The sequence below is a fragment of the Brassica napus genome, chromosome C6 (genome assembly GCF_020379485.1).
Source record: "Brassica napus cultivar Da-Ae chromosome C6, Da-Ae, whole genome shotgun sequence".
NCBI classification, from domain to species: Eukaryota; Viridiplantae; Streptophyta; class Magnoliopsida; order Brassicales; family Brassicaceae; genus Brassica; species Brassica napus.
Genome location: NC_063449.1, coordinates 21,940,604 through 21,966,193, shown reverse-complemented (window position 1 = coordinate 21,966,193; position 25,590 = coordinate 21,940,604). Strand labels below are relative to the sequence as shown.

General features: G+C 40.5%; 2 protein-coding genes across 2 annotated transcripts; both read left to right on the top strand.

The window, feature by feature from the left end:
- The first annotated feature begins 15,134 nt into the window (after nt 1-15,134).
- Nucleotides 15,135-17,144, top strand: LOC106402960 (WAT1-related protein At5g40230). The gene is made up of 7 exons (XM_013843784.3): nt 15,135-15,478; nt 15,573-15,638; nt 15,711-15,824; nt 16,004-16,244; nt 16,355-16,513; nt 16,581-16,732; nt 16,808-17,144. The coding sequence occupies exons 1-7, from the start codon at nt 15,261-15,263 to the stop codon at nt 16,956-16,958; spliced, it is 1,101 nt and encodes a 366-aa protein (XP_013699238.1). The 5' UTR covers nt 15,135-15,260; the 3' UTR covers nt 16,959-17,144.
- Nucleotides 17,145-17,372: 228 nt separating this feature from the next.
- On the top strand, nt 17,373-18,687 carry LOC106403157 (WAT1-related protein At5g40230-like). The gene is made up of 6 exons (XM_048759731.1): nt 17,373-17,587; nt 17,677-17,742; nt 17,805-17,881; nt 18,144-18,277; nt 18,353-18,367; nt 18,577-18,687. The coding sequence occupies exons 1-6, from the start codon at nt 17,373-17,375 to the stop codon at nt 18,685-18,687; spliced, it is 618 nt and encodes a 205-aa protein (XP_048615688.1).
- Nucleotides 18,688-25,590: the final 6,903 nt, after the last annotated feature.

Genomic DNA, 25,590 nt, shown 5'->3' with positions numbered 1-25,590 from the left:
GGTTGTTTCTCTTTTTCCGTTACTTCGCTTGGTATAAGTGTACGGAGTTAGTCTCTTGGAACTTTGGTCTCTTTTATCCAGAGCTTTGTGGTTTTTCGCTGGCATGGGCGCCTTGTCTGTGCTTGTTTAGTTTGTGGTTATCACCTCTTAGTTGGTGATCGGGCTTTTGCTGTTTTGTGTTGACTTTTGCCTTCTGGTGATTATTCTTCCTCTGGCCTGCTTTCTTGGTTCTTTGCATTGATGCTTGATCGCACACATTTGTGTTCGGGGGATTGCTTTGTCTCAAATTTTATATTTCTACCTTTTTTGACCTCTACTTATTCTGGCCAAGACACTCTATAGTAATGTGAGGTAAGTTAGTTTTCGTTCTTAATCTCATTTCAGTTCTGGACCTTTATTGAGTTAGTGTTACTATGACAGTTTGCCTTTTTTCGTGATTATGTAGGTTTTAGGTTTAGATCATGTGTTGTACTCTAGTTTCTTCTTGTTAGTTCGGTTACTTTATGATTTTAATAGTAAAATAAATATATAATTCATAAATGAAATAACAGAAAATAGTAAAAAATAATAAAATACTCCCTCCGTTTCAGAATGATCTATGTTTTAGAGTTTTCACACTTATTAAGAAAACACGTAAAATCTTGATAATAAATGTATTACTTTCCGTGTTTAGCTATTTCCTATGACTTTTAACGAATCAAAATTCAGTAAACACAATTAATGTTTTTGAAGTTTACAATTTGACACTATTACATACATTAAAAATATAAAATATTGATCTTATAGAAACAAAATATTTTTCTAAAACATGGATCATTTAGAAACAGAAGGAGTAGTAATTTTGTGTTATTTTTAGTTATGAATAAATTAAATATTTAAAATATATTTATATTATTGTTATTAATTTTGAATTTTATTGACCAATATAATAGATTATCAAACTTCATATAACAATGCTTAGTGCGAGACGATTATTTAACTAAAATTCTCTGAAATTATATAAGATTCAGAAATGTTGCCTTCTTTTGTCCTTTTGTTATTTGTTTATTTATCATAAATTTAAGTTTTTTTTGTATTATTAAAGTTCCATGTAATTTTTTAATTTATAAAACATTTTAATTTTCCGAAAAAATAAATGAGGACACATGGTATAAACTCCCTGCGACTTGTCAGAAGAAAGAAAAATGTTAACATTATATATATAGATTTGTGTTGACTGAATAAATTTGATTAACTTTTTCTTACGTCGTTTGGTTAACATTTTAATTTTAGTTAATACTTTTAAGTTTACTGAATATGAATTTTTTATCAAAACAATGTCATTTTAAATATTAAAAAAACAAAAAAATTAAATCTAACAATTAATAGATGTACGCATGTCAGACGATGAGAATATCTAATTTCCACGTAGAGAAACCGGATTTACCCAATATCGCTAAGTCAGCCTACATATAATTAATCAGGTTTTCGGATTCATATTTACCCAATGCTGGTGAGTAAGCGTCCAGATAATTAATTGTGTATTCGGATTCAGATATTCCCAGATTATTTTTTAAAAAGTTGTTAGTAATTTTCACCAAATAATCACTTATTTTTAACTAGAATAAACGACAGCTACGCAAAAAACCATTTAAGAAAAATTGTCATAGATGCCATGCCATCTCCACAATTGACATAGTTTTGTTTTTTACATAGTATGGTATTTGTTGTAAAAAAACAGCTATGACTAGTGATCAAAGAATGAAGAGAAACAATGCATTTAATATGTGACAATTCCACCAAGATCTTTTCATTAGTTAGGGAAGAATCCACAAGAATTGGATTCCATAATATTCTTAAAAAAATTTACCATGTATAAAAAATAAATTTTCTTTTCCATGCCTTCTCATTTCTTTTATTGTAGAGAAATAAAGAAAAAAATTGTTCCTCAATAAATTGATATGGAATAACCATTTCTCATCATTCCCATAATTTTATTTCCGTTCATTCTTTTCATATTATTTCTTAGTGTTCCTACGATGATTACCAGTTAGACCCATAGTATAGTATCTCACTATACACATTGTCAATCTGACATTTTTTAAATGCCTTAGGCAAAATTTTAACAACACAATGTTTATGTTTTTAGTCTAACCATATATTTTTGTAATTATAAGTTACATTAAATCACTATGGTGAATCTTATTAACCCGACCATACTTAGAATGTGGATCTTTGTTAAAGGCATTTGAATATTTGAAAAGAGGGTATATCGATGGACTGCATTTTCTATTAAGGATTAGTCTGACCATTTCCATAGATTCGAAATACCCTAAATTAATAAAATGAACTTATAATACGTTTCTGGTAAATAATATGTTCTTAAGTGAAATTTAATATTGACTAAATTCACATCTAAGCAGATTTGGTCAACTAAAGTTTTTATGTAGTTAGCTCTATAAAATATGTCTTTTGTAAAAATACGGAAACATTTTGCACAATATTTTATTAACAGTTTTCTCAAAAACATTGGGCACAATACCCATTCTAAATACTGTGTTCGTTGGGCCTGTTCCTAAGAGCATCTCCATCCCCATTCTATAATTTACTCCAAAAGTAGAGTGGGAAATGGAGTATGAATAAAAAATAAACGATTACTCCATAAATGGAGTGATATTTTTTTTTTTTTTTATATTCCATTTCCATTTGACTTAGGGGTGCTCAAGAAATAGAAAAAGTGGTTTGGACCTCGTAATACCGAATATACCAAATGGATTTTAATTTTAAAAACATGTTGTATATGGATATGGTTTGGTATATAAACCTATCAAACCGAATAAACCAAATAAACCGACTAACGAAAATATAGTAGTATAACTATATGTAAATTCTATAATATAATTAATAATATATACATAATTGTTTATTGATATGATCTTTATACTTAAAAATGTTGCTTTTAGTAATTTAATATTTTATTTTAAGTTAAAATTTATTTTTCATTTTTATCAAATTAAGCAAAACATATTTTTTACTTTTTCGTTGACAGGTATGTGTACTAATATTTGGTTATTTAATAATATAATGGATTACTAATTATTTTTTATTATATAAATACTATTATTATTATTATTATCATCAGTTTAATATGTTTACTAATTATTTTAAATAGTAAAAGAAAATATAGTATATTTAAAAACCAAAATATCTTCATGTTTTATTCAAGCTGATATCTAATTATATGAAGTAAGATTTACAAAAGACTATAAAAGATAAATATATTTATGGTTTTTTTGATATAAAACCGAATAAATCGAAAACCAACGGTGTATAAACCGAATAAACCAAAGTAAATATGGTTTTAATATGGTAGATATTTTTTATAAACTGAAATACTAAAAAACCGAAAAAAAACCAAACCAAAATCTGGATTGAACACCCCCTACTTTGACCCATCAATAATATTAAAGATGAAAAAAAAAATACCAACTCTAAATTATGTGATAATTTCCATCTGTGGAATTGGGGAAACTCTTCTATATGATGATCGGGTTGGTAACAGAGTTCCATTGACAGAGTTGACCATTCTGATGATTGGTTGGTAATAAAAGAATTCTTGGGTCACGTTAGAAATGTGCTAGCTGTATATAAAATATTTACCATTTCATAATCGTGGTGGAGTTCATGCCAAGCAACATGCTTGCTTCTAATAAAATAATTTCAGAGTCTCCTCTGAGAATCTGGATATCAACCTATCATGAGAGAAGCAAGAGAAGAGACTGTGGTGTGGAGGTACTTTAATCGAGATGTTGTGCCGTTTGCTGCAATGTTTGTGGTCGAGTGTATCACAGTTGGATCTAACACACTTTTCAAGGATGCAACCTTAAGAGGATTGAGCTTCTATGTCTTTGTCTTCTACTCTTATGTTGTGTCAACGCTTCTCCTTCTTCCACTTTCCCTCATCTTTGGAAGGTACTTGATTTTCCTCATCTACTCTTTGCCACAGTTATAAACTTTTCAAGAATTTGAACTTATTTTGCATATGCAGATCAAGAAGATTGCCTTCAGCAAATTCTCCTCCCTTCCTCAAGCTTTTCTTACTTGGTCTTCTCGGGTACTACTGGGTCGTTCTTGATCTTGACACATAAGCTCTTGCTAATTTGGTAGTCTTTTTTATATGGTCTCAGACGCTTATCATGGAAGCATACCCTGAAGAAATAAGAGTAGTCTTCTTGTACAACTTATTTGCAATGCTAATCTCAGCACCAGTGTGTTTCTTTGCGGAAAGAAACTTGACTTCTTGGGTGCTTAAACCGGATATTTCCCTCGCTGCAATCATATGCTCGGTGAGTATCAAATCTTATAATCTGCTTCCGTTACTGACCATGTTATATATATACGCTCAGACATTAAAACCTTTTGTTTCAGGGAGTCTTTGTTTCATTGTTCGGCGCGCGCAGTTACCCACACATGGGGTCTACATATGAAGGGTCCGGTCTACGTATCTTTTTTTAGGCCATTGTCTATTGGGATTGCAGTTGCCATGGATCCAACATAGTCACAAAAATCTGAATGGATCATCTAAATAGATCATACAAACGAATCATCTAGATGGAGATGACAAATGGTGAAACAAACAGCCCCCAAGTAGTTCAAAAAAAAAAAAAAGTTTAGACGTGGTACCAGTCAATGGCAGAAAATTCAGATAACTTCTCAAGTTATTGACAATAAAATTAGAAAATAACATTATTATAACGTACTAGTACAAAGACAAACTTGTGGTTGGCTACAGGTAATGTTGTTATCGAGTAAGTCGCTCTAACTGGAGGCCTTTTGCTTGCTTCACAGTATTTTCTTATATCAGTCTGGTTATATTATTCAGGTACAAATACTTGAAATTTCATTTAAAAACTGTATATTTGGTGACACATAAGTAAATTCCGTACTAAATTGGTCTCTGACTCGGGTCATGGAGGCACCCTGAAGAAATAACCGTTTTCTTCTTCTACAATTTATTTGCAACGCAAATCTGTTATTTATGAGGAATGGCACCCATCTATCATCTATCAGTACTTGAGGAGGGCTCGCAAGTGTTAGGAGGCCTTGAAGACTAATAAAGTAAAAGCCCAAAGAGTAGAGAACTTGGCGGGCAAGTAGTACGGTAAGAAGTAATGAGGTGGCATTAGGATAAGGAGACCGACGCATATGGGGTGTTGGATCGGATGCTTTAGTAACAATTGAGGAATATCTCCTTATATTGTCACAAGAGTTTGTCTAGTAGAGTATCAAGTGGTTTGATCATCAGGTTCATGTAAAGAGAGTGACTCATGTGTCCTTTCTAGAGTTTGTCTTTTGATCAATAAAACCTTGAGTATTTTCTTAATCTGAGTTATTTACAAAGATAAAGAGAGTAGTCGTAACAAACATGGTATCAGAGCGTTTTCCGATCCTGAGAACTATGCCGCCGAAGAAAGTAGATTTGGAGCAGACTCTCAAGCAACTGCAGATAGGAATGTCAAACAGGTTGATCCGACCCATCCCGTCCCGTACCGCAGCGGGCTCGTCTTCGAGCGGGTCACGGCGGGTCAGGCCCGCGCGGGCTGTGGTCCTCAAAATGGCTGACCAAACCCGTACCGCAAAACATGTAGGCCTTTGCGGATCGGCCCGCGGGACATATAATTACAAACGGACATATGGCTCCTGAACGGTTCAAGACATGATTCATGACGCTTTATCAGTTTCATGACGCATCAGTAAGTGAGTTTAATCGAGGATTGGACTGGATAAAGCAATACACTTGTTAGTTGAAGATTTTAATTGGATCAAAACACTAGTTTATTTACTTTTGTTAGACTATAAACATTTTAAAAATAAATAATACTTTAGTTGCTGAATCCAAATATTATAACTCATAAGTTCATAACAAATGCTTTAGTTTTCTGAATCCAAAATTAAACAAAACCAATACCAAATCAAATATGCTAATCCCTAAAATAAATAAAAAAAAAACACCAATCACACTTCTTGTTCTTCATCTTTATCACCAACAAGCGACAAAAAGATGGAGATTTATCTTCTTCACCATCAACTTCATCTTCTGCGAATAAGAATAATAGAAGCCAGTTAAAGATATATGAAACCTAAAACTCCAAAATGTATGATAATGTGAACAAATACATATAGGCAAAACTATGAAGAACCGGGAACTATATCTTCTTCTTCGGTGGAAAGAGAGTTTTCAAATTTCTTATGATGACTCGAAGAAGCTTCACCGGTGCAGATCGAAGGCGCTTGGGACACCGGAAGCATCATCGACCCTGAAACCACCGTCACCGGAGCTACATAACGTCGAATCGCCCTCTCTCTCTCTCTCTCTCTCTCTCTCTCTCTCTCTGTTTTAGGTGAAAGAAGAAATGGGGACTTAGGGTTGCGGGTCTTCAAAATCCCGCAGGTTGACATGTAGTCCATCCCGCTGATGTTAGGAGTTATCAAGCTCCTAAGACAAATGTTGTAGTATAGTGATTGTCGAACCAGTTCTGAGGGATATCAAAGCACTGAGAATGCAAGTACTCACTTAATCTAAGTGCAACCAATGATTTAGATGCGTTTTAAACTACTACTAATACTAGAAAGCAATAACAAAATGATACTTTCTTGACTAAGGGAAAAGAGAACTCATGGGCATAGGGATTAGACCTTGGGTGATCAAGTATCGAACTGAGGATGGCAAATGATCAATCAAACTATCAACCTTAAGCCTAGACACAATTCTAAGCAAGCTCTATGTCTAGATAAATGCTCATTTGCTAACATATCTCAAACATCAAATGTCTTTGGTTGAATAATATGAAAGCAATCATTACTAACAAGTCTATTAGCTATCTTAGCACATTTAACAACAAATGTCTTTGGCAAAGTATACTAAAAGCCTAGGAGAGTTGTCTCAGGCATTTCATCAAACACCTTTCGGGTGGGAAATGCCTATTGATCAACTTTTGAGTGGCCAACTCAGAAGATGCATTAGGAATACTCTACTAGCAAGGAACAAGAATGATCTACACTGAAACATCCTAGAACTAACCTAATCACCCTTAATCTCCCTAACCCATGAATTCAAAAGGTGATTACTCACTAATCTCCATGATTCCTCTTAAACCCATATTGGATTTCAGATTAATCATGTAGAGAAATAGATAAGAAATCAACAATAACACAAGAACATAACAATCAAAATCCAAAAGATGAACTTCTCATGAGAGTTTTTGTGTATTTCTCAATAGATCCAAAGATAATCTGCCTGCCGGCTACCAAAAATGTTTAAGTCATAGGTTTTAGAAATGTAAAACGTGCATAATAAAATGACCAAAAGGGCCTTAAGTAAAATAGAAATCGACCCAACAATAGACGCGGAGTGACCTCGGCATGTCGCTCCGGCCTTCGGGAGCGACCTCAGTGGGTCGCTCTGAGAAGTCGCTCCGGGCTTCGCTTCGTGTCGTCTCGCCATAGAGACGCGAGCGACCTCGGGGTGTCGCTTTGGGAGGTCGCTCTGAGAGGGGTGTGAGATGCGAGCGACCTCGGTGCGTCGCTCTGGGCAAGTCGCTCTGGTCCTCCAACGAGATGAATATGGCGAGCGACTTCACGGGGTCGCTCCAGCTAGGTCGCTCTGAGAGGTGCTTTGGAGCGACCTCATGACGTCGCTGCGGAACCTCGCTCCCATCCTCTGCTCGTCCAATGATCACCTATTTCACCTCCTTTGAGCTCCAAATGCATCCAAATGTCCCCAAGAACTCCATGTGGCACTCCAACACCTGATAAAGACTCATGTATGCAAAATGTAACCTAAACATGGCTAAATCCTAGTCTATATGATCAAAATGCACATGGACGAATGGATAAGATAATGGAAATATGCAAGATATCACCCGCTTTTGACCCGTCCCGCTTTCGACCCGTCTCGCTTTTGATCCGTCCCGCTTTGAACCCGTCCCGGGAGGCCCGCAATTTTACGGGCTTACAAAATGGAGGCCCAATCCCGTCCCGCATCAAGCTTTTACGGGCCAGGCCCGCGGTCCAACTCCTTGATTGACATCCCTGACTGCAGATAGATCTGGGAAAACTGACATCACTGGTCGTGGAGCAACGACAAGAACAACATCAAGAGGGAGACCGTGTAGGGTTGTTGGAGAAGACGGTTGATGCGATCCAACAACAAATGGGAAAACTCAGCTTACTCGAGTGACTCGAGCAACGATTCCTGGAGGAAGATGAGGCCAAGAAACGCTTGCTCGAGATCGATAAAGGAAAGCAGCATGTTACCGCCGAGATCCTTTCAGTGGCCATGAAAGGCGGTGAGACCAGTGCGACGGGAGCGGTGAAGGAACCCACGCGCTACGTCCCACCGATGAGACAGAGGGAGAGTGGGTCAGAACGCAGCGGGTCTACGGCGAACTCGTCGGAGAGGTTGGAAGAAACACCGCCGGCGAAGCCTAAACCCCCGAAACGCAAACTGGAGCTTCCGGTTTTTGACGGAAAAAACACGAAAAGCTGGGTGTTGTGGGTCGAGCAGTACTTTGAGGTCGGCGACTACACAGAGGAGGAACAACTCTGTTCCTTACGTATGTGTTTCGACGGCGAAGCTCTGCTTTGGTACCGTTGGGAACGAGATCAGAACCCTTTCCTTAACTGGAACCAACTCAAACACCGGTTACTCGAGCAATACGCAGAGACCCACGACGCCACCGCTGGTGAAAGGCTGTTGTCGCTTAAACAGGAGGGAACGGTACGAGAGTATTGTCGGGAGTTCATCGCTTTTGCGCAAAACGCCGTCGGTATACTGGAGAACATTCTAGAGATGGTCTTCATGAATGGGTTGAAACCCAGAATCCGAGCCGGCATTAAAACGACAGTCCGGAGACAAGTCCGAAGTCGGAGAGTGGAGGGTCACGGGACAAATCCAGTAAGGCTACAAGACCAACTCTCTCCACGGGCCGAACCCCGTTCTCTAAGCCCAATATCTCGAAGAACGGCCAAAGCCCAGGAAATACCTCCACCACAACTAGGGCACAAGGAAATCGACCCCAATTCGCGCACAACCGTCTGAAGCCTCCATTCCCTCGCCTTACGCTGGCTGAGGTAGCGAAATGGCAAGCGGAGGGACTCTGTTACAAGTCCGACGAAAAATAGGATCGCAACCACGTGTGCGTGAAGAAGGAGTTGACGGTCCTAGTGGTTCACGACGATGGCCGAGAGGAAGAGCTGACGAAGGAATACGGAGATGGGGAGGAGGAAGACACCGCCGAGGTCGCAGAAATCTCAATGAACTCGGTGGTCGGCTTGTCGTCTCCACGAACGATGAAGCTCAAAGGGAGAATGGGAAAAGAGGAAGTGGTGATCCTCATCGACTCTGGGGCTTCTCATAACTTTGTCTCTAAGAAATTGATGAGAAAGATGGGAGTGTCTCTGACAGAAACGGCCAGCTATGGAGTATTAGTGGCAGGCGGAGTGCGAGTCAGAGGAAAAGGAGTCGTCGAAGGGATCGATCTTCAAGTCCAGGGCTGTACAATCAAGACCAGCTATTTACCTCTAGAACTGTGGATCGCAGACGTCATATTAGGAGTTCAGTGGTTGGATACTTTGGGCGAGACTCGCTTCAATTGGAAGCAGCAGTGGATGAAGTTGAAGGTGGAAGGAAAATTGATCAAACTCGTTGGAGATCTAAGCCTCATTGAAAGCAATCTGGAGGGCAATGGAACAGGAGGGAGAAGGAATGCTGGTGGAGTATGGAGGATTACAAGTTGAGGATGATGACACCACAGTGGGGTTTCCAGAAGAGTGGAGTGCCTTGCTGGATTCTTATGTTCAAGTCTTCAGTGAGCCAACTTGATTACCACCAACGAGGGGAAAGGTACACGCCATTACACTCAAGGAGGGAGCGAATCCGGTAAGCGTGCGACCATTCCGATATCCCCAAGCTCAGAAATCAGAGATAGAGAAACAGATTGGGGCAATGATGGCTGCAAGGATTATACAGAAGAGTAGTAGTCCCTTCTCAAGCCCCGTCTTGCTAGTAAAGAAGAAGGATGGGAGTTGGAGGTTTTGCATAGACTACCGAGCTCTGAATCAAGTAACCGTGGCAGATAAGTACCCCATTCCGATGATAGATCAACTCCTCGACGAGCTGCACGGAGCAAAGGTGTTCTCCAAGTTGGATTTGAGAGCAGGGTATCACCAAATTCGAGTGAAGGCAGAAGACGTGCCCAAGACTGCTTTCAGAACGCACGACGGTCACTACGATTCCTCGTGATGCCGTTCGGCCTCTCCAACACACCGGCGACATTTCAGTCCCTAATGAACAATGTCTTCAGGCCGTACCTGCGGAGGTTCGTGTTAGTCTTCTTCAACGACATTCTCATCTACAGTAAGTCCAGGGAAGAACACGAGAAGAACCTGGAGATTGTGTTGGGATCATTGGCTCAACATCAGCTATACGCGAACTTGAAGAAGTGCTGTTTTGGTACATCCAGAGTGGAGTACTTAGGCCACATTATCTCAGCAGGGGGAGTATCAGCTGATAGAGAGAAGATTAAAGCAATGGAGGATTGGCCACAACCGAAGAATGTCAAAGAGCTGAGAGGGTTCTTGGGACTAACGGGCTATTACCGTAAATTCGTAAAAAATTACGGGGACACAGCAAGACCGTTGACCAGTATGCTCAAGAAAGAACAGTTCAAATGGGGAGTGGAGCCAGGGAAGGCATTTGAGGAGCTTAAAGGAGCAATGTCTTCAGTACCGGTTCTAGCGATGCCATACTTTGATGCGCAGTTCGTAATCGAATCAGACGCATCTGGAATTGGGTTAGGGGTGGTGCTAATGCAATATCAGAGGCCTATCGCCTTCTTCAGTCAAGCACTATCCGACAGACAAAGACTCAAATCAGTGTACGAGAGAGAGCTCATGGCCATTGTCTTTGCGATACAAAAGTGGAAGCACTACTTGATTGGGAGGAAGTTCGTGGTGAGGACTGATCAGAAGAGTCTGAGGTTCCTACTCGGACAAAGAGAAGTTAACTTGGAGTATCAGAAATGGTTGACAAAGCTACTGGGGTTTGACTTTGAGATCCACTACAAACCGGGAATGGAGAATAAAGCCGCCGACGCCTTGTCCAGAAAAGCAGTCGTGGCAGAGTTGTTGGCAGTTTCAGTACCAACAGTGGTGCAATTGGAGGAGATTAGTGGAGAAGTGGAGAAGGATGAGACACTTAAGAAGATAATTGAGGATATTCAACAGAACTCTATGCAGCACGTGGGATACTCGTGGGTGCAGAACAGACTGCTAAGGAATGGGAAGCTAGTAGTTCCACGACAATCTGCGCTAATAGGGGAGATCATGCGGGAGTTCCATGATAGCCAATTAGGAGGTCATGGGGGAGTACCCAAAACACAGAAAAGGATTGTTGAGGTGTTCTTTTGGGAGGGAATGATGAGTGATATACGGAGATACGTAGCCGCTTGTCATGTATGCCAACGCCACAAATACTCCATGCTCTCTCCCAGCGGGTTGCTTCAGCCACTGCCAGTGCCTGAGAAGGTATGAGAAGACATATCTCTTGATTTTGTGGAAGGATTACCAAAATCAGAAGGTATTAGCACAGTCTTGGTGGTGGTGGACAGGCTGACCAAATACACACATTTTATTGGATTGAAGCACCCCTTTGGAGTAGTTGATGTAGCAGTGAAGTTTGTGCAAGAGATTGTGAGGCTGCACGGGTTCCCTAGAACCATAGCATCAGATCGAGGTCGGGTGTTCACTAGTGCATTCTGGAGGGAGTTATTCAGACTATCAGGGACCACTCTTAACCTCAGCACAGCTTATAACCCACAGTCAGATGGGCAGACTGAGGTGACAAACAGGGGAATGGAAACGTATCTCAGGTGTTATGCGAGTGAGAAGCCCAGGGTGTGGGTTAAGTACTTACCTTGGGCAGAATTGAGCTACAACACTTCATTCCATTCAGCTATACAGACAACGCCTTTCCAGGCTCTGTACGGGAGAGAAGCTCCAACCTTGCTGAAGTATGAAACGGGGTCGACTAACAATGCTGAGTTGGAGGAAAGATTGAAGGAGAAGGATCGCATGTTAGTCCTGTTGAAAGAACACATGCATAAAGTGCAGCAGGTGATGAAACTGAAGGCTGAAAAGCATCAACGGGAGGTTGAGTTCGCAGTGGGAGATCGAGTCTATCTCAAGCTCAGACCATACCGACAACAGACAGTAGCGCGCAGGGTCAATGAGAAACTCTCTGCGAGGTTCTATGGGCCGTTTGGGATAAAGGCTCGTGTGGGGAAGGTGGCATATAAGCTAGAGTTACCAGAAGACTCCAAGGTGCATCCCACCTTCCACGTTTCGCAGCTAAAGAAGGTCGTGGGAGACGCAACCACAGTCACGCAGTTACCGGCACAGCTAACACGAGATGGGGTTTTGGAGGTGGAACCAGAGGAGGTATTGGATACTCGTGTCAACGAAAAGACAGGTCAGCAAGAAGTTCTGGTCCGTTGTAAGGGAATGCCCGAGTATGATTGTTCATGGGAATGGAAGTCGACAATGAAGGAGCAGTACCCTGGCTTGGACCTTGAGGACAAGGTCAGTTTGGAAGCGGGAGGGAATGTTACTTATGAGGAAAGGCACCCACCTATCATCTATCAATACTCGAGGAGGGCTCGCAAGCGTTAGGAGGCCTTGAAGACTAATAAAGTAAAAGCCCAAAGAGTAGAGAACTTGGCGGGCAAGTAGTACGGTAGGAAGTAATGAGGTGGCATTAGGATAAGGAGACCGACGCACATGGGGTGTTGGATCGGATGCTTTAGTAACAATTGAGGAATATCTCCTTATATAGTCACAAGAGTTTGTCTAGTAGGGTATCAAGTGGTTTGATCATCAGGTTCATGTAAAGAGAGTGACTCATGTGTCTTTTCTAGAGTTTGTCTTTTGATCAATAAAACCTTGAGTATTTTCTTAATCTGAGTTATTTACAAAGATAAAGCGAGTAGTCGTAACAAAATCTCAATACCTGTATGTTTGACTGCGGAAAGTAACTTGACTTCTTGGGTCCTTTAACCTGACATTTCCCTGGCTGCCATCATATACTCGGTGCGAATCAAATCTTATAATCTGCTTCAGTTGCTGACTATGTCTTAAGCTCAGAAATTAAACACTCATTACTCAGCGCACTTACCCACACATGGGGTCTGCGTCTGAAGGGTCTTGTCTATGTATCCATGTTTAGGCCATTGTCTATTGCGATTGCAGTTGCCATGGGTGCCATATTCCTCGGCGATGAATGCACGTCCCCTTGAGAGGTACCATCTCTTTCCTCTTCTTACTTTTCCGGTACGTCAGAAGATTTTATCTTCACTGAGAAAGATAGAACTCAACTCTAGGCTGTTGAAATGCTTTTAGTCATGTATCTATCTAACGGAATCACATTTCGAGAATTATAATCTTCACGATCTCTCTCATGTATGGTTTACTTCTGTATTATTATTGTTTTTTTTCTTAGGTGAGAAACACTTAGTCTCGAGACTCTCTACAGTTCCATGGTATATCACTGTATAAACTGCAATAAGCTTTTTGAGAAGGTAATAACCAATATAGGTTTTACGCAGTGTGATTGGATCAGTGATATTGTGCTTTGGATTCTACACTGTGATTTGGGGCAAAGTGTTAGCAGTGGAGCAGGACATCCTCCGATTCTCTATCACTATCAGAGGAGGAAGGAAGTCTACATGCCCATCTGATAACTAAGCCTGCTACAAACACAGCTACAGGTACTGGAAGGCTACGTGGGTCTTCTAGAAGACTACCTGAAGGATAACAACAGTGGATAAGAATAAGGGACGTGCACGTGCTTTTGCTAACAGAATGGAGAGGGGTGGCATGAGAGGAGTATGAGCTCAGGCTCTTTCTATTTAAGTTGTTGCTTTCTTGTAAATGAGTATCGAGGAATTGATAATCTAGTTTGAGAGGGGGAGGTGAGAGAGTCTCCATTATAAATTCTCTTAAGTCTCTGTAATTCTACTTGATCTTTGGGAATAAAACATCATTTCTCGTTAGATTTTAGTGTTTTACAGGATTTCTCCAAACACATAGCAAGAGAGGATTCAACCAGAATTGTAGCTGGTTCTGAGTATTGTTCACCTTTGCTGCTTACACATATCGTAGAAGATGAAGCCTTCGCAATACAAAATCTTCATCACATATTTGTGTATTGTTTGGAATTGGTTTGGTTATATATCCTAGTATCAAATCCTAACCGTTGGAATAGTCTACGCTTGAGAAGCGTGTCATTGTTAAGAAGACTTCCTTCAGCCAAGTCTCCTTCCTATTTCAAGAAATATTAGTTTTAATTTTATTCTTCTTTATAATCAACGCAATTCGTCCAATGGCCTTGCTGAGGTTTATAATTAGTCCTGGGCATTTCGGGTATCGGTTCGGTTCGGTTCGGGTATTTCGGGTTTTGGGTAGTTCGGATAGGGGCTAGAGGATCCATTTAGTACTTGACCTATTTTCGGTTCGGTTTGGTTCGGATAGTTTCGGGTTCGGTTCGGTTCGGATAGTAAATGTAGGAACCGGAAAATATCCGGAAAAAAGTTCGGTTCTCATTTGGATCCGGTTCGGGTTCGGATAGTTCGGGTAGTTCAGATAATTTGGATAAAATATCGGTTATTTAGGGTAAAATATCAAATAATTAGGATGATTTAGATAAAAAAATTGGATATTTCGGATTACTTTGGATATTTCGGATAAAACTATCTGGATAGTTTCGGATAGTTTCGGATACTTTCGGGTAGGTTGGATACTTTATAATAATTTAGTTATCCTCAACTATTTTCAGATACTTTTAATAGAATTTTAAATTAAAAATATATATTTAGTGATGTTATATGTTATATAATTAATATTTTTATATATTCGGGTACCCGTTCGGTTCTCGGTTCGGTTCCGGTTCGGTTCGGTTATTTCGGATATAAAAATATAGGAACCGTTTGGGTATTTGAGGGTATTAGTCCGGTTCCGGTTTCGGGTATTTCGGTTCGGGTCCGGTTCGGTTCCTCGGTTCTGGTTATTTTGCCCAGGCCTATTTATAATAGTGGTCAAGTTGGAATATTTATATTAATAAAGTAATGTATACTATTAGTAAACGTGGTGGGTTAGCCACTATGCTTACCTGTGAAACTCACTTTGACCTCTGAGGATTTTTTGAAAGTCTATAGACAACAGATCTTATGGAAAGAGGAGCAGAAGAAAAGACAGTGGCATTGAGATACTTTTGCGGAGATGTTGTGCCGTTTGCTGCGATGGTCTCAGTGGAGTGTGTCACAGTTGGATCTAACACACTTTTCAAGGCTGCAACCTTAAGAGGATTGAGCTTCTATGTCTATATCTTCTACTCTTATGTTGTTGCTACAATTGTCCTTCTTCCACTTTCCCTCATCTTTGGAAGGTACTTGATCTTCTCAATTAATCTTGCCCTCTATATATACTTTTTTCAACAATATGATTTACATATATATATATATATATATATATATGTGCAGGTCAAGAAGACTACCTTCAGCCAAATTTCCTGTCTTCGTAAAGATTTTCTTTCTTGCGATTCTCGGGTAACTATGTATAACTCTAGATTTATGGCCTCTATGAGCATTTCGATTTTTTTTTAAATTTGGAGGGAACAGGCTCATGTCCGGGTTAGTTGGATTGAAAGGAGTGGAATACAGTTCTCCTACTCTTTCCTCTGCTATCAGCAACCTCACGCCAGCTTTTACCTTCACGCTCGCCATTATCTTCAGGTTACTCCTCCTCCTCCTCTTTCGATTCTGTTTCAGGAAGCTGCTAAATTAGCAACTTACTTATTCTGGTTTAGAAGATGTATAAGCACCACCCCCTGGTTGAATACGAATGGATGTGAGGTCGTTTATTACTATCATCCAATCATGTAATTTTAACTGGTTCTGCTTTCTTCGTATAGGATTGAACAAGTAAGGTTAAGAAGCTCTGCGACTCAGGCTAAAATCATTGGCACGATAGTATCTATATCTGGTGCTCTGGTTGTTGTGCTCTATAAAGGCCATAAAGTTCTCACTGCTGCACCTTCGCCATCTAACATTTCGCTTGACCAGCATTTGACTTCGTCCAATTCAAGTTGGATGATCGGAGGCCTTTTGCTTGCTTCACAGTATTTTTTTATATCAGTCTGGTATATTGTTCAGGTATGTATGGGGGGACACTTGAAAAAGTTCAGAAAAAAAAGACTTTTGGTTGTTCTTAGAGTCTTGACACATATATCTCTTTCTAAATTGATAGTTGTATGTGGTTTAAGACTAAGGTCATGGAAGCATACCCTGAAGAAATAACAGTAATCTTCTTCTACAACTTATTTGCAACGCTAATCTCAGCACCAGTTTGTTTCTTTGCGGAAAGAAACTTGACATCTTGGGTGCTTAAACCGGATATTTCCCTCGCTGCAATCATATACTCGGTGAGTATCAAACCTTATATGTGACTGACTATCTTTTATGCTCATAAATTAACACTATTTTATTCAGGGAGTCTTGCTTTCATCATTTGGCTTAGCTATGCACACATGGGGTCTGCATCTGAAGGGTCCAGTCTATATATCATTGTTCAAACCATTGTCTATAGTCATTGCAGTCATCTTGGGTGCTATATTCCTCGGCGATGCACTTTACCTTGGGAGGTACTATATGCCTTTGTAGATATCGTATATGTATATCAAGGCAGTAATAACTTTCCATGTATGTGTTGTGGGCAGTGTCATCGGGTCTGTGATTTTGAGCTTAGGATTCTACACTGTGATTTGGGGAAAAGCAAGAGAGGATGCAACCAAAACTGTGACTGGTTCTGAACAGTCACCTTTGTTACTTACACACGTTGTAGAAGATGAAGCCTTGTCATTAAGATAAGATTGATGCAAGTGAAATCATTGTACTGTTGGTTTATCAATAACGATCCTTTAAAATATGGTCTTTGTTTATGTTTATATGTCTCTATATTTTACCTACAGTATAAGATGTAATTCTGTTATTTTTTTCTAGTATCGTTTTGAGGTTATATAATAATTTGAGTAAAAAAATCTTCTGTTTCGTGTTCTTTTGATTCATGCAATGATTTTGAAAAGGGACATATGACCAAACATATGAGAATCATATGTTATGGAGGAAAAATTGGGACCCTTTATCATAAATATATTAGTTGCATGGTCAAGTTGAGAATAATTAATTTAGCATTTAGCAAACGTGTTGGGTTTAATTACTATGGTTGCTGATGAAGTCGCTTTGACTTCTGAGATTTTTTACAAAGTCTGAACATCAGATCTTATGGCAAGAGGAGTAGAAGAAGAGGTGGCATGGAAATACTTTTGCAGAGATGTTGTGCCATTCACTGCAATGGTGGCTGTGGAGTGTGTCACGGTTGGATCTAACACACTGTTCAAGGCTGCGACCATGAGAGGATTGAGCTTCTATGTCTTTGTCTTCTACAATTATGTCGTTGCTACACTTGTCCTTCTTCCACTTTCCCTCCTCTTTAGAAGGTACTTGATCTCCTAACACAACTCTTTATTACGTTGAGCCAAATCTTTATAAAATTTTCAAGAATGTGAACATATATTACAATGTGCAGGTCAAGAAGATTACCTTCAGCCAAATCTTCTGTCTTCTTCAAGATTTTCTTACTTGCACTTGTCGGGTAATTAACTAATTACTCCTAGAGTTATGGGCATTTTCATATTATACACTTTTCTGACTTAGAGGGAACAGGTTCATGTCGGGGATAGCTGGCTGCAAAGGAATAGAATATAGTTCCCCGACGCTTGCTTCTGCCATCAGTAACATTACGCCAGCTTTTACCTTTACTCTCGCTATCATCTTCAGGTTACACCTTGTTGTCTTTCGATGTGTGTAGTACAGTAGTGACAAAGATATGGTTTGCTTACTATCATCCAATCATTTAGCACTAACTGGTTCTTCTTCCTTTGGATGACTCGTCAAGGATGGAACAAGTCGTGTTAAGAAGCTCTGCGACTCAGGCTAAAATCATTGGCACGATAGTATCTATGTCTGGTGCTCTGGTTGTTGTTCTTTATACAGGCCCCAAAATTCTAGCGTCATCAACAACCGTCTCGCATGACCAGCATTTGACTATATCTGAGTCAAGTTGGATCATTGGAGGTCTATTAATCGCTGCACAATATTTGCTTGTTTCAATCTGGTTGATTCTTCAGGTACAAGAAAAATACTTTGAATTTGTTGGTGACACATAAAACTATTTCTAAATTCGGGCTCATATATGATTGCAGACTCGGATCATGGAGGTATACCCTGAAGAAATAACTGTAGTCTTCTTATACAATTTATGCGCAACATTAATCTCAGCACTTGTGTGTCTATTTTCTACAAAAGACTTGAGTTCTTTTCTGCTTAAACCGGGTCTCTCCCACGCTTCAGTCATGTTCTCGGTGAGAATCAAACCTGGTATGTTACTTACGGTAGTCATAGCTCTGATTTTAACACTCTGTTTCAGGGAGGCTTAATTTCATCGTTGGGGTCTGTTATACACACTTGGGGTCTTCATCTGAAAGGTCCAGTCTATATATCCTTGTTCAAGCTGTTGATATGCCTTGAATCTGGATGATACATCTAGGCGATGGATGTTACATCACGTGCATCATACCGACTCGGTTGCATCAAGTTATTATGGATGTTACATCTGATCGTGGGCTTAGGCCCATGAGTCCGTTTAGTCTAGGGTTTTAGATGCGAGATATTACTATATATATCTTGTATTCGAAGTAACCCTGAACTTGCACTTTGTAAGCTCAATATCGCCTCCAATAATAAGATCTCTCTTTGCCCGTGGATGTAGCCCTAGGGGTGAATCACGTTAAATATCTGTGTCGTAGTTACATCGCTTTTATTCATCTGTTTCCGCATCTGTTCCTTCTCACGTCGTTACAACAAACTGGTATCAGAGCTTCGGGTTGTGATCTAGTGAGAAGATGTCTGGAATAAGAGCGAAGATCGACAAGTTTGATGGAAGAAATAGCTTCAGTCTTTGGCAGATTAAGATGCAGGCGTTGTTGCAGCAACAAGGCATCTGGGGACCATTGTCAGGGAAGAAATCTGAAGCAGCTGATTTGGAGGCTCTGGAAGAGAAAGCGTTCTCAACAATTTTGTTGGGTCTAGCAGACGAGATTATCATCGAAGTGTCGGATGAGAAAACAGCTGCTAGTTTGTGGCAGAAGTTGGAGAGTTTGTACATGACAAAATCTCTAACGAATAAGCTACTTCTGAAGCAACACCTCTTCGCCTTGCGTATGCAAGAAGGTATTGAGCTTCGCGACCATCTTGATAAGCTGAATTCGATATTACTGGAGCTGTGTAACATCGATGTTAAGGTGGAGGATGAAGACGCGTCACTAATCTTGTTGGTATCTCTGCTGAACTCCTTCGAGAACTTCGTGCAATCGTTCATTGTTGGCAAAGATACAGTGAAACTGGAAGAAGTTAGGTCGGCGTTTCATAGTCGGGAATTGTGCCATAAGGCATCCAGCTCAGGGACAGACAATCAAGCATCGGGGTTGTTTGTCAGTGGTGTGAAGGGACATCTGAACAGAAGGACATTGAAAGATAGGAAGTCGGTTCCAAGTGATCCTAAAGCATCTGATATTTGCAACTATTGCAAAGAGAAGGGACATTGGAAGTCAGACTGTCCCAAGATGAAGGAGAAGCAGTTTGGGTCTGTTGCAGTAGCCGAGGATGAAACCAAGTCTGACAACGACATCGCTCTTGTTGTGCACAGACACACACTCTTCTGATGTGTGGGTTCTGGATACAGGAGCATCCTACCATATGACACTAAGGAAAGAGTGGTTTTCGAAGTACACAGAGGTACTTGACGGCAAGATTAAGATGGCAAATGACTTTGCCTGCAAGATTGCTGGGATCGGCTCAATCAAGCTCAGAACACATGATGGTAGATTCTGCACATTGAACGAGGTTAGGCATGTTCCATCAATGACGAAGAATTTGATATCCATGAGTCTTCTGGACAGTAGAGGGTTCAAATATTCGGGTGGTGATGGAGTTCTGAATGTCTGCAAGGGTTCTGATGTGATTCTGAAGGGTTTCATGAATGGTACTCTATATTTGCTGAAGGGTACTACCGTTACAGGTTCAGCAAATGTTGCATCACCAGAGATCCCAGAGGAAGATATGACTAAGCTATGGAATATGAGGGTTGGACATATGGGTGAGTGTGGGATGCAACATCTGTCGAAGCAAGATATGCTTCATTCTGATATTGGTCTCTGCTCGGAAGAGTTCAAACAGTTTTGTAAGGATGCAACATCTGCCAAGCATCTTACAGACAGGGGAATACCACAGCGGGATGGTGTTGCAAAATGGATAAACCAGATAATGCTAGAGAGAGCGATGTGCACGCTCTCGAGTGCTGGTTTGGAGAAGCGGTTTTGGGCTGAAGCAGTTAACACGACTTGCTACTTGATAAATCTTGTTCCCTACATAGGCATCGAGTGCAGGATACCTTCTGAGGTGTGGTCAAGTAGATCTGCTGAATATTCACTTTTAAGAGTGTTTATGGGCTACGGTGATGGAATCAAAGGATACATGGTCTGGTCTCCATCAGAAAACCTAATGGTTCTAAGCAGGAATTGTGTCTTCGATGAAGTATCTATGGTTAGAAGCTCAGGGTCCAGTTCAGAAGCAGAAAAGGGTAGCACTGATAAACAGGTGGAGCTGCAAGATGATCATGAAGTGATCGATGTGCAGGCACACACAGAAAATCAAGAGGAGCGTGTAGAAGATGTTCAGTTGGAGTCTACGAAGATTCAACCGCATGATGCTACAGAGCGTAGCATCGTGAAAGATCAACCAAGAAGGGTTGATGTTGGGCCACCAGAGAGATATCGCTTCGAGGATATGGTGGGTTATGCACTTCAGGTTACAGAGGAAGTGGATGCGTCATCTACTTACATGGAAGCTGTTTCTAGTCCAGAGTCTGAGAAATGGCATGTTGCAATGAGAGACGTGGAGTCTCATCAGAAGAATCATACATGGGACCTGGTCACATTACCATCGGAGAGAAGGGATGTTACATGCAAGTGGGTCTTCAAGATTAAGGATGGAGCATCACTGGCAGAAGGAGCTAAGTATAAAGCTCGGATTGTTGCAAGAAGTTTCAGTCAGAGAGATGGAGTAGACTACAATGAGATATTCTCATCGATGGTCAGACATACGTCCATCAGAGTGTTGCTAGCGCTGGTAGCACGTCAGGACTTGGAGCTTGAGCAATTTGATGTGAAGTGATGTTAGGAGTTTTCAAGGCTCCTAAGACAAATGTTGTAGTATAGTGAATTTCGAACCAGTTCTGAGGGATATCAAAGCACTGAGAATGCAAGTACTCACTTAATCTAAGTGCAACCAATGATTTAGATGGGTTTTAAGCTATGACTAAAACTAGAAAGCAATAACAGAATGATACTTTCTTGACTAAAGGAAAAGAGAACTCATGAGCATAGGGATTAGACCTTGGGTGATCAAGTATCGAACTAAGGATGGCAAATGATCAATCAAACTATCAACCTTAAGCCTAGACACAATTCTAAGCAAGCTCTATGTCTAGATGAATGCTCATTTGCTAACATATCTCAAACATCAAATGTCTTTGGTTGAATAATATGAAAGCAATCATTACTAACAAGTCTATTAGCTATCTTAGCATCTTTAACAACAAATGTCTTTGGCAAAATATACTAAAAGCCTAGGAGAGTTGTCTCAGGCATTTCATCAAACACCTTTTGGGTGGGAAATGTCTATTGATCAACTTTTGAGTGGCCAACTCAGAAGATGCATTATCACTACTCTACTAGCAAGGAACAAGAATGATCTACACTAAAACATCCTAAAACTAACCTAATCAGCCTTGATCTCCCTAACCCATGAATTCAAAAGGTGATTACTCACTAATCTCCATGATTCCTCTTAAACCCATATTGGATTTCAGATTAATCATGTAGAGAAATAGATAAGAAATCAACAAGAACACAAGAACATAACAATCAAAATCCAAGAGATAAACTTCTCCAGAGAGTTTTTGTGTATTTCTCAATAGATCCAAAGATAATCTCCTCCTGGTGGCTACAAAGAGTACTTAACTTAGGTTTTTGCAATCTAAAAACAATAAAACAAATGACCAAAAGGCCCCTGAAATAACATAAAAATCGTCCAATCAAACACGCGGAGCGACCTAGCATAGTCGCTCCCAAGAGGTCGCTCCCGACGCTTTCTTTGTGTCTCGCCCCGTCAAAACGCGAGCAACTTGAGCTGGTCGCTCTGGCTGGTCGCTCTGGCTGGTCGCTCTGGCTGGTCGCTCTGGCTGGGAGCGACCTTGGTAGGTCGCTCTGAGGGGTCGCTCCAGGATGCTCGACTTTGGTGTCTCCGGACGAGAGGACGCGAGCGACCTTGGTGTGTCGCTCCAACAAGTCGCTCCGGACTTCGGGAGCGACCTCAGTGGGTCGCTCTGAGAGGTCGCTCCGGGCTTTGTTTTGTGTCGTCTCGCCATGGAAACGCGAGCGACCTCGGAGCGTCGCTCTGGCAAGTCGCTCTGAGAGGGGTGTCTCACGATAGAAACGCGAGCGACCTCTCCATGTCGCTCTGGCTGGATCGCTACGGGATGTGTGTCACAGCGACTTCACGGCGTCGCTCCGGTGAGGTCGCTCTGGTGCGCTGCTCGTCTGTTGATCGCTTTAAACACTTCTTTTGAGCTCCAAATGCACCCAAATGCCTCCAAGAACTCCATGTGGTACTCCAATACCTGATAAAGACTCATGTATGCAAAATGCAACCTAAACATGGCTAAATCCTAGTCTATATGATCAAAATGCACATGGGTGAATGGATAAAAAAATGTAAATATGCAAGATATCAACTCCCCCAAACTTATTCTTTTACTTGTCCTCAAGTGAACTTTCTAGAACTCATAGGGAGAGAGGTTTGAAGGTGGGAACCCATAGCCAAAAGAAACACACAAAGCAGTCAAATCAACATCTAAATTCAGCATTAGTACACCTTCTCTTATTATACTCTAGCTTCTCTAGGCCTATTCAACTCTTTTCATCCCTACACTCATCATCATGCATTCACACATGCAAATCAGCCAACTCTCAAGTTCATTAAACATAGCATCAAGTGAATTCTTGCAAATGGTCAATTGGTCCAAATCATTTGGTTGAGTAAGGGAAGACTTTTATTCGAGTGGGTCAAGAGGTTCAAAATCCATGATCTTTTAAAGTGGTTTACTCTCAAAACAAATAGCCTTGACATTGCACATAATATATCTAAGAAAGGGACCAACTCATGCATACAATGCTCAATCTCCATTGTTCTACCCTTTTCCCAAACATACAATTACACAATCATCCTCAAATGTCAAACCCAACTCACATCTCTCATCAAAAGATCCTAAGAATATTAACTCCTTCTCTTTGAAATCTACAAGGGATTTTTCGCAACCTCAAAACATTACTTAGCTCCTAACAACTTTGCTAGCCCCCTTTTTCTTTCTTTTTCTTTTCTTTTCATATTTTATTTCTCTTCTTTTTTTTTTTTTTTAGATGGGGGCCAAGACTTTTCATAACTTGAGCTGGAGGTTTTTTTTTTTTTTTACTTATCCCAATAAGACAATTCACTTAAACACAAAGAGTCATTTCTTTTCCTTTTTCATTGCTCCCTAATCATAATCACAACTCTCACTCCCCACCTATAGCTAGACAATAGAGTGCCCAATCTAGCAAGAATGAAGATCAAGCATTGTCTTTCCCGATACTCTCAACATTATGCACATGTAAGACTTTCCGAAGAAGGCCTCACTCATCAAACAATGAAAGCTTAAAAGGAGGGAAAGGTTTTGGGAGTGGTCTACCACTAGAGATTGTCAAAATAAGATTGGCATAAAGGATGTGACAACTCAGGTGTGTATAGTCATGACTCAGTACACAAGGGACCATGAGCAAGAAGTATTAAGTTCGTTCAGTTCAAATAAGGTTGTAGTTGGCTTCAAAGCCTGAGTTTCAGCAATCAACAAGTTTCAGGAAGAGTCTTCAAGGCTCGAAGCATACAAGTGTTTTTTGAGAGGTTCATAAGCTATTCAGGTGCAAAGTAATGTTTTTTACAAGGCATTTCAAATCATTGTTCCCAATGCAAGTAAATGCAACTTATATGCTCTAGACTCTCCTAGAAATGCTAATGATGCAAACTAAATGAATTTTTTTATGCAAATATATATGTATAATTCAATGCATGAGACTCAAAATCATCAAAGCAAACGTGATCAAATATTTGGTACCTCCCCCAAACTTAAATGACACAGTCTCTGTGTTGTCAAGGAGAGAGAGATACCCAAAGAGAGAAAACTAATATGCAAAAAAAAAAACGAAATGGTATATACAAGGGAAAGTAGTGGGTTACCTTCTATGGAGAATGAGTAGAGGGAGATGCTCCCTCCTCGTCGTCCTCAGGTGGTAACTCTTCAAGGTGCTCATCAGTAAGAGTGCCCATCTCTTCAATGTAGAAGGTTTACCCGAACACAGTTGGTTTCTTCATTTTCTCCTTGATGTCAAAGTGGAGAACATGCCCTTTACCCAAATGGAGTTCAATCGTGCCCTCTTTCACCTTAACAATTGCTCCTGCTGTAGCTAAGAATGGCCTTCCAAGAATCAATTGGTCCTGAGCCTCCTCACCCATCTCAAGCACCACAAAATCTGTAGGTATCTCATACTTTCCAATCTTCACAGGTAGGTCCTCTAAGATGCCCACAGGGTACTTCACTGAAGGATCAGCTAACACCAGAGAGAGTTTACACTTCTTGTACTGAGTGAATCCAAGCTTCTTTGCGACAGACAAAGGCATCACGCTGACACTAGCTCCCAAATCGCAGAGACATTTCTCAAATACCATAGGTCCAAGAGCACAAGGTAGTGTAAAGCATCCTGGATCCTCTAACTTCTCTGGAACATCAAGCCTTTGGATGATGGCACTGCACTCATGGGTAAGAATCATCATGCTTTCCATTTCCTTTTTCTTTGCAGCTACAACATCTTTCAGGAACTTGTTGTATTGAGGAATCAACATGAAAGCATCGATGATGGGCATTGCAACCTGAGCTTCACTCATTTGCTTGTCAAACAAAACCTTGTACTTCTCTAGCAGCTGCCTCTTAAATCTACCAGGGAATGGTAGTTTGGGTTCATAGGGAGGAGGAACAAAAGAATTCTCACTTGCTGGAGCAAGAACTTCACCATATTTCACTGTTTTCTTCTCTTCCCCAACCTTTCCTTTACCCTTGGCTTCCACAATCTTCTCCAAGATTTCATCATTGATTTTCTCATCAACAATCACCACTTCATCATCTAAGTTGATGGCCACCTCCTCACCTACTTTCTCAGCATCCTTGGTGAGGGTTGTAGGAGGTAACTGCTTACCACTCCTGAGGGTGATAGCTTTGGCCTCCTTGGGGTTT